Source organism: Platalea leucorodia, assembly GCF_965183815.1.
Source record: "Platalea leucorodia genome assembly, chromosome: Z".
In the NCBI taxonomy this organism is placed as follows: Eukaryota; Metazoa; Chordata; class Aves; order Pelecaniformes; family Threskiornithidae; genus Platalea; species Platalea leucorodia.
In genome coordinates, this window is record NC_138858.1 from 62,912,506 (window position 1) to 62,922,825 (window position 10,320).

At 41.6% G+C, this 10,320-nt stretch overlaps 1 protein-coding gene across 2 annotated transcripts in view; it reads right to left on the reverse strand.

Moving 5' to 3' along the window:
• Positions 1–9,227, reverse strand: part of EFNA5 (ephrin A5) — a gene marked incomplete at its 3' end in the record, with an annotated part of 205,179 nt that extends 195,952 nt beyond the window's left edge. For both annotated transcript variants that reach the window (XM_082335807.1, XM_082335806.1), the window contains exon 1: positions 9,102–9,227. In XM_082335807.1, coding sequence (XP_082191933.1) covers positions 9,102–9,226 — 125 coding nt within the window. In that variant the 5' untranslated portion in view covers position 9,227. The remainder of the gene's footprint in view (positions 1–9,101) is intronic.
• Positions 9,228–10,320: the final 1,093 nt, after the last annotated feature.

Sequence of the window (10,320 nt, forward strand, 5' to 3'; positions counted from 1 at the left end):
AGATGTATAAGTGTATTGGAGCAATAACTGTAAACAAATAATAATAGTAAAAAAAAAAGGCGGGTGGGGGGGTGGGGGTGGGAGCAGGGGGAAGAGCTATTGCAGTACATAAAATATTAGGTCTTTTCCAGACAATGCATGGAGAGCCTATCCAGGAGATCACATGTAGTCTGAAGACAAGGGTCTGAACTGGCTTATAACTACTTGATCCAAATCTCTGCCTTTATCTTTAAAAAGCTTTAAAAAGGCAACTAGCTAATGTGGATGCACAGTTGCCTTGAAGAATGCTATATCTGAATGTCCCTTCACTGTTTCTCATCCCTCCCCCACCACCAGATGAATGAAATTACTCTGTGAAGCAGATCTCTATGAAGAATGACCACACAATTCTGGACCAAACGGTTCTAAGTCTATGTAGCAGTCACAAATCCCTGGCTAAGCTGAACAAAGCAACATTATTCCTAAGTGGTAAGTTTGGGAATATAAAAGTGAAACTGTCTGGCTCTAAAGTGGTAACTTGCAAATAGCTGCAGAATCAATGTTGGCTGTCCATCCCCCATCCAGCTGGCTCTCATATCAGTAACTTCAAAAATGCAGTTTGCCATTATGGTGGCTTAAGGCACTTTATGTGCCAGTGCAATGACCATGCTGTGTGTGCATGTCAGAAGGTCAATACTTTCAAATTCCAGAGTCTCTCTTTATTTCCTTCTTTTCTGGAAACAATAGGAAAGAGAGCAGGATTGATAGCTCCTACTTTGTTAACTTCTGCGCACCAAACGCCCTGCCTGTAAGAATACATAACTACTTTTTAAAATCTGATCAGACATCAAGTAAAAAAAAAAAAAAACCCAAACAAAAACAAAAATAATGCATCTGGTTTTCCTTCTCATCAACATTAATTAGCAAATTTCTTTGCAACAAGTTTTAACAATTCCAGGGGACCCAACATCATTAAAGCTGCTAGCAGTCCTTACCTAATGCGTATGAACTAGCATTGCAGACTGATAACTCTGCTACAAAGATCATCATCAAATCTACCACTAAGTAAAATATTTATTTTCTTCTGTCTCCTCACAAAAAATACATCTATATTTTATTTATATAGCACTACCAAAACAACAAAATATTAGACATCGAGAGATTTGGTATTTTTTGTGTAGTTGTGATGAAAAGATTTAGAATGTATTCAGCTCCAGTTTCAAAGGCACAGACTGAGATAAGACACTCAAATTTATTTACAAAATTAAAACAAATGTAAAGTAAAAATGAAAAGAAAAAAATCCTATGTACAGTACTAGCATTATAATAAATATATATATATTTCTTAGCAATTCCCTATGTGATAAGATAATGTGATTTGAATGTCTGTAGAGAGAAGGAAGTTCTGAACTGTAATATGAATATGAAAAATACTACTCTGAAGTCCACAAAAGCAAAAAGGTAGTGCTTCATTGCTGTCCACTGGGGAGAGACCACAGCGCTCAACTACTACTGGTGAACAACTCACACAATGTGAGTATGCCCACCACTGGCCAGCATCCACTCCCAAGCAAAAAAAACAAAATAATTTCAGGGAGGAAAAAATTATATTATTTTAACGAACAAAGAATGTCAAGGCTACACAGCAAACATTAATTGCAGCACAAAATACATTCTGTCAAAATACGCATCCTTTTAAATGTCACAAGGCCAAATTTTATCTTTAAGAATGGAACAAAAAGATATTTTAACAGAGGGTGATCAGAGTCAAAGCGAACATATCGCCTACTCCAGTTTTTCACCTCACCAGATGATTCACAACCAAATCACTCCTTCTCTGCACTCCAACACCATTTCATTACTGTCATCAAAAACTAAAAATGGTGCCTATCAAATAAGATGGTTCTTCAAGAGTCCAATGAAAACAAGCAAAAAATATAAAGTTACTCAGTGATAAGCATTAAGTAAAATCTTTTATTGCTGGTATTACTTTTGAACAGTTCCTCATTAGACTAATATGCTCATTTAATGAAAGAAAAGAAAATTAACAAAGTGAAAACCAACTAATACTGTACTTACAGGTTTTGTCAGTCTAAGATCCTTTTTTTCCACACCATAGGTAAATTCTTCCACTAGATTATAATGCAAGTGACAATAAGAATAGCAATTTTCAAGGCTTTTCAAGTAAAAATTGCCAAATCTGAAGAATTTGCTATAAATTGGTATTAGCAATTCAAGCAGATCTTGCTAATTAACAAGACTCTTGTGTATCTTCTCGTTAGCTGATTTTTCTTTTGACAGCATTTTTACTGGTCATGCATTTAAACAGAAAAATGTCCATAAAACTCCTAGCATACCAGTTAACAGAACATGGGCATCGAACAATTTCTCTACATTTTGCAGTAGTCAAAAATAAACAAACTCATTTTTTTCATAAAACTAGGATCTAACAATGTATTTTCATCAACTTGTCAACAGTAAAATATGAAGGATGTTTCCCCAGATGAAAAAAAAAAAAGAATACATATACGGGGGGTATTTTTCTTTTATTGGAAACATTGGCGTTCTACAGGAGAGAAATACAATCTCTATCCGCCTGGAACAGCATCCTTTATATATTTTCAAATACTTGATTTTAACACAAATTATTTTTTAAAATGTGTAGGAGTGGGAATTTGTGGTTTTGTAATGTAACAATCTATGCTCCGTTTCTTAAAAAAGAGGATTTCAGACATCTATACATGTTTGCACACTATAAAATAATACCCACCATTTTAAATGAGCTCAACTATAATCTAGCTTGTAGAGACTACAATGAATAGGGAGAACGCAAAAATGCAAGGAAGACTTCTAATGCGTGAAGGATTTTATTCTTCCATTCAGCTATGCTCAAGTACATTACAGTAGGGCTTACTCACAATAACTGTAATACCACCAGAAAGCAATTTCAATAACGTGTCTGTTTATTTTAAACCAAACGTTTCCATTTCATTATGTTGGTGTGCTGCTGACTGACTAAATGTTAAGCACAAGTGCAATGAAAACTTAAAACAAAACAGGGCCCTTTATTCTCAACAGTGAATTACACCATTCAGAAACACTGGAAGATTAATCATGAGACTAAAGGAACTTTTTAAAAAACAATGCTCAGAACTGGATAGCAGAGCAAAGTGATTATTGGAAGAAAATCCCAGTTCCAAAATACTTCTAATTGCATTAAAAAAGGAATTGAAAAACAAACAGTAAGCCAAGGCAAGAGAGGTACATCTCACAGCTACGGACAAACTACTGTCTACTTGTGCTTTCTCCAGGAAAGGTTGTGTCTTTGCTAGCATCTTCTCTAAGGTGATCCAAATGGCTAGCCTTCTTCACGCGCTTTCTTAAAGTCTTAATATTTCAACAACGCAGTACTCTGCCCAGCAACAGACTGGTTTAGGAAGAAGCAGTAACAAGGCACTCCAATAAGCCCAGAGAGTTCTCAGAGCATATCCCTGTAATCTTCTCTGTTTCATTTTACATTTATGTGCCTGATTGCTTGCTTACCTACCTGCCCACCTACTGACCCAGGGACTACTAGCATGCAAAAAACCAGCACAATGGGAAGATGGCCATGAACTAAAACACAGATTCTACAAATAATTTTTTAATTAATTATTTTTAATTTTAAAACAAAAGATCTTAGCCAGAAGATGGGACCTGGGAATTAGTTTGTAAAGCTGTTAGTTTTCTAAACATTTAAGAGTTCATTAATTAAAAAATTTCATTTTCAGAGATTTTTTTTCTCACACAACATTCATGATTTACTCTACACCACATCACCTTCTAATGACACACTTCAGTGCATACATACATATGCATATATATACATACATATACATAAGTCTACATATGCATACATTGAAATGCGTACATATTCGCATACGAATGTATATCTATTACATATGCCTTTCCGTATGAATGCAAAGACCCTGACTCCTGAAGGACTAATTGCATTCATTCATTTTCTAAGCCCAGCATGAAGCTGGTAGATTGCTGGGATCATAACAACAGGGGAGAGAAAGGAAGGCTCATCTTTATCTGTCCCTCTCCAAAAGGATATAGTGCTAGCAGAAAGAATGCAGTGAAGTGTCCTCACTATGTGCATTTGGGAAAGATTTAATAAGAAGCATTTAATGAAGACCATGTACCGCTTAACAAGGTGCCTTTCATACAAAGGTGGAAGCCAGTGAAACTATTGTTCTTTGTGTAGTTTTTCCATAGAATGTTTCAAACTGTTTCAAAATGTCTCTTTTAAAATAAACACCAATTTTCCTTTGGAGACACAAGGTGTTAGTGAAACTATTAAAAGCACAGAAAGTAGGTGTAAAGAATTGAAGGCTCTACTACTGATCTTTTAATTACAAGAAATCAGTCAGATTTCTTCAGCTCTCAGAGCAAACTGCTGGATAAAATGCTCTCAAAATACAAGCTAGGCTGTTTCAAAATAGCTATATATATACTTATGTGTGTGTATGTGTATCCCAAGTACTTAAGCTCTTATGCTTCCCTTGACATATAAAAATTATACAGAATACCAAAAACAAAGCAAATGCCTTGATTTTGCCCCTCTTCATCCCCAACTTCATAGCTGTTCTTAACACACGTAACTGCCTTCTTCCTATTCCAACCATTTCTGTATGGTTTCCCTAATCTCTGTACATAGACAGAACTATTTCTAGATGGAAAACAAACAAGCGAAACCAAACAAAAAAAACCAGCCATATGACCTCAGCATATACAACCAACATGCCATGGTGAAATCTGCAAACAGATATTACTGGATGGTAAGATACTCAGACATCCAGCCAGTGTACTCCCAAGAAGTGCCAGGCGTGCATGAGCAGCCACGGTCAGAGCATCTCAAAATTAAGTCTATGCATTTGGCTGGTTCAGGGAGGCACTTAAGTACACATCCATTCATCCACACAACTGCAACAGAACTTAAGTTGTGTCAGTACGCACTTCAGGGAAGTCAGCTGCTTTTCTGAATCAGTGCCTAAATACTCAGCTACAAAATTCACCCAAGTTTAGATATCCAGGCTGTGAAACTCTGGTCTATGCATAGTATTTTCAGAAGTATCCACTGATTTTTCTGCTCACTGCTCCCAAGTATCTATCTTTAAAAAAAACCCTCTAGCAAGATTGATCAAATTGTGGTATCCAGCTTAATTATGGGAACTCACCAGTTGAACTTGAAATGATTTTTCAGTATCTAAATTCTCTAATTACCGTCTGATTTCTTGATTTTATTATCCACATAAATACACAAACAGAAAATATATCAGTACCCTATGTCTTTATAATAATTCTCTTGTGGATGTAACTTTATACACAATTTTCTTGTATAAGATACAGCCAAATTCAATAATACTCCTAATAAAAAATATTTGCTTACATGAGAGTACAAGGTTTGGCCTCTATATATGACCAGAAACTAGACCTGAAATGCAAGTATTCTTAACCACCTTGAAACTAGTAACAATTTATGAAGCTACATAACCTGCCACTGAAACAACTTATAGGGAAATACCTAAATAGAAACTACAATCTTGAACCACAATCCTGCAAGCAGAAAAATGCAGCAATAATAACAACAAGTAGTTCAGCTTGAACTCTGACAAGATTAAAAGCAGCAGCAAGCACTAAGCAAGCAGACTGCTTCAAAATTTGGCCCAGGTACATGACATTTTGGCTGAATTTTAATTAGAAGGACACTAGTAATCAGCATTAAATGAATACGCTCCATTACAAAACAAACTCCCCAAACTATTTTAAGTGTTGGATTCAGAATAATATTCTTTGACAATAATATTTTGCTGTCCCATATAAGAACACATATGCAAACAGTGCTGAAAGACTAATGCACTTTGACGTGATAATTGGAATTTACGTACACTTAATTCTAAGCCTACATAAATAACAAAAATATTAAAACATATTTTCAAGCTTACTTGAGGATTAATTTCCAATCCACAAAAAAAGGATTAAGAAACCTTATTTTATTACATTTTGAAATCCTAATACTTGAACATATTCTCATCTGGAATTGGACTACAGCTTTTATGGTACTTCATGTATGTTAATAATTAAATATATAAGAAAAATAAGGCACGAGAATACTTAAAACATTTCTAAGAACAGACTTGGGCTCTGTAAGAATATACAACTTTTTTAATCATACATGCTAACAATAATGATCACAGAACATTTTTTAATTGTTCTAGCAGAACTCTGGCAACTAACCAAGAAATGTAATATGAATTTTGCTAATAGACTCTCAGGATTTTTTATTTACCAAATATTGTTCACACCAGGAGCACTTATCAAGTGGGCCACTCATCCATTTACTAATGTGTGTTTTAATAAGGATGAGATCTTTATGTATTTCAATAAATTGCTGGAGTTTCATACTAAAAACCTGAACATCATCGTATCTGAGGGACGTACAGTCATTATTAAATTCTTCAAAGTTCTGATGAAACCTTAGAGTGCCTTTAATCACCATCAAAATGATCAACAGTTCATTTTTAAAGTGAATTAATTAGTTCTACAGCAGCTTGTTAATTCTGAATAAACACAATAAAGAAGTAAGCTAAAGCACAATGGTAGCATTTGTGTTTAAAGAATGACAGTATATTCTGTCTTCTAATTTCAAATGGTTATCAGCAAGCAAGCATCCCTACTTACTTCTACATGTATAAAAAGCAGATTGTCCATCTCCTGAATCTGTCTCTGGAAGCAGATAAATCACTGTGAAGTTATTCCTGCAACATTGTTAACAGCTCTAAAAATTTTGATAATCAAAGGGAATTTTGCCTTCAGCTTAGATTCTGACAAAACGAATTCAAAACAGAAGTGTTTTCTTTTCTTTGAGTCTCTTACACCTATCATTCAGGTGTTTGCCTGTTTTTCTGTAATGATTGTGTAACTTGGAAAGCACACAAAAACTGGCACACTGTGTAAAACAAAGGAGAAATACATCTGCACCCTGCACTTTCTCATATTTTTAACTCACAGATAAACATGACATGTCCAAACAGATACTTCCATTGTGAGAGTGCAGTGAATATTTTAAGACAAGAAGAAATGTTTGTTTTTAAAAGGAAAGGTTTAGAAACATCTTGCCATTAGCTCTTCCTCTAGTGTTTGAAAGAATAATAAAACTAAGTTTTCTTTGCAGTCTACTGATGTTTAATGTTGGACTAACAAAAGATTTCATTAACAGTAATAAAATGCAATTAAACTTACTAGAATCCTTACAAATCCATTCAATGTGTAATACCTACCAACTAGGTATTGGTTGTAAGGGTTGCTTGTACCTTCAACTGTCTGTAACATATGTGCAGGTATTGTGTAAGCTCATCACACACAAGACAGCAGAAGTGAAAAACTTGAATGTAAGGTTATTTTTGAAGTATTTTAGCTGTTATGCCAGCAACACGTGCATTTAGTCAAACTTATTTCTTTCAAAAATCCTCCTTCTGTCCAGTGGGATTTGCAACTATTACTTTATTTTTTTTCCAGCAGTTAGATTTTATTTTGCCTAACAACAACAGAAAAAACTCTGTGTTTGAGAGACAAGTGATTTTTTTGGGATGAATGTTCTTTGATGTGTGATATAACTTTTTGTCTTATTTACTCTGAGCAATTTTTTTCAAGTAATAAAAGTAAAAAGAGGAAAATGTAGAGATAGGCATTTAAAATTATAGATGTTCATCATTTCCAAGCATGATTGTTACTTCGGATAAATCCTCTTTGTCTCAAGCTTTTTGTGCCAACTATATATTGCTGAGGCATTGTTACCAGGAACATTATTAAATGTTATAACAGTATTAAAGTGCTGGACAGACTAGCAAACTGGGCACTTGAAAATTCTGCCTGTTAACTTCTGTATCACCTATTTTGAAGCCACTCTGGAATACTGAGTAGAGGAGTTTTCTGCAGGCAACACAGATCTATTAAAAAACATGACCTGTGACAAAAATCAATGTGCTAATCTCAAACCAAACAGCAGTATCAGAAGCATAAAAAAGAGACAACCTAAGATAAAATGTCCCCAAATTTGCTTGGACCAGCTTGGCAGGTTTTAAAAAAAAAAAAGTAAGTCTGCTCACATGCACTTTAACAAGGCAAAAAAATTTAATACCCAGGTGCCTTTTTACCCCAACACATGGATACCATTTGGAGCAGGACTGAAATTTTCTGATGCTCAACATGAGGGAAAACTCCAGAAAAACTAAATGAAAACTCCCTTTCTAGCAGACGGCTCGTTGAGCGCCACGCAAAGCCGGGTGCCGAAACCGTCCGGCGCGCCTGGGCGCGGGGAGGCTCTGTCCGCGCCGCTCAGCCCCGACGGGGACACCGCGGTGCGCCGTCCTGTCCCCGGCGGCACCTGCATCGCCGCGGCCCGGGACGGCGTACCTACCTCGCTTCCTCACGGTCACCTCTGGCCTGCCCGGGAGAGCCCCCCGCCGGGCGGGCAGGGCAGGGCAGGGGGAAAGCCACCCCTCCGCCACGGCTGCCGCCCCCGACAGCGGTCCCGCCCGGGGCTGCCGCGAAGCCGGGACCCGCCGCCCCGCTCCGTCCCGCCGGGGAGGGAGACCCCTGCCTCCCTGCCCGGGGCCGGCTCCGCGCTACCGGCGGGCGGCTCTGGGCCGCGCCCCGCCTGCCGCAGGAGCCCGCCGGGGCACAAGCGGGGGGCCGCTACCTGCGCCCCCTCGTCCCACCCGAACTCCTGCAGCAGGCTCGGCCGCAGGCGCGGGCTGCCCCGCTGCGAGGGGCGCCCACGCCGCAGCGGGGGCGCGGCGGCCCGGCGCCCGCGGCCCGGCGGCGGCCGAGCCCGGGGAAGCGGCTAGCCTGCTGCAGCGCGGAGGTGGCGGGGGAAGAGGAGAAAAACACCACCACCACCCGCCCCACCGTCGCTGCCAGTAGCCTTAACCCTCCGAAAGTTTTCCACCCCATCTTGCAGCCGGGGTGGCTTCTGCGGGCGCTGGGCAAGAGCCGCCAGCGCTGGGGCGCCGCTCCGCGCCCGCCTCCCCCCCGCCCGCCGGTGCCCGGTGCGCGGCCGCGGCCGCCCCGCGTACCTGGGGTTGGTGCTGTTCCAGTAGACGGCGTAGCGGTCGGCCACCGCCTTGGCGCCGGGCTCCTGCCCGCGCACGCACACCCACAGCGCCGCGGCCGCCAGCAGCAGCATCTCCACGTGCGGCATCGCGCCGGGCCGGCGGCGCGGCGAGACGGGATGCGGAAAAAATTAAGAAAGGGGGAAGAAAAAAAAAAAACAAAAACCAAACAAAAAACCAAGAGGCGGGGGGGGGTGCAGACGGGATCGAGCCGGGGCGCGGGAGGTGGGGAGTAAATAAATAAAGAGCGAGGCGCAGAGGAGGGTGGGCTCCGCGGCGTGCCGCGCCGCAGCGAGCGGAGGGCGCCTGCCGCCGCAGTCGGGCAGCCGGCAGGGAGGCGCGATCCGCGGTCCCTCAGGGAGCCTCACCCCGGCAGGGGCAGGCGGAGGCCGAGGCCGAGGCGGGCGGCAAGCGGCGAGCGGTGCTCATTCACCGGGAGTCCCGTACGGAGCCCACCGCACGACATACACCGGCCCGCCGGCGCGGCGGGCGGGCGGGCGAGGGGCGCCGCTCCTCCGCCCCCTGCGAGCGGCCCCGGCGGCGCGGTCCCGCGGCTCGGGGGCGGCCGGGGGACGCGGGGATGGAGGGACCGAGCGGGAGAGGGGGGCGAAGAGCGGGGAGGCGGGGAGGGAGATATTCCCCCTGGAAGCCCACGGGGGGTCCTGGCAGTATATTAAAGGCCGCCGGCTGGGAGAGGCGCGAGAAGTATCAGCAGATCTCAAAGTACAAAGTTTGTCTTCCTTCCCGGCCCTCCGCCGCCCGCAAATGAAAAACAAACAAAAAAGAGGGAAAAAAAAAAAAAGGGAAAAAAATAAAAAAAAAGGGGGGGCAACGCAAAAGCCCTGAGGAGTTTGTTTGCCGAGCTGATGGAGTTGGGGAGCCTGTTCTGCAGCACCGAGAGTGTCTTGAAGGAGACTTTGTGGAGTGGTTTTCTTGTCCTTCCTGTTCCTGGGCGGTGGATGCACCAAGGACTGAGCAACAGCACAGGCGGCAAAAAAAAAAAAGGGGGGGGGGGGGGGGAAGGCAGAAAAAAAAAAGAACGGCCAATCCAAGAAATATTGCGGCGTGGAAACCAAGGAGATGGAAATAAAAATATGTTTTATGAGAGGGCGTGGAAAAGAGCAAAACCTCGGAGAAGTGGAAAATCAAGCCTGCAAACTCCTCTGATGATGCTGGTCTTGGC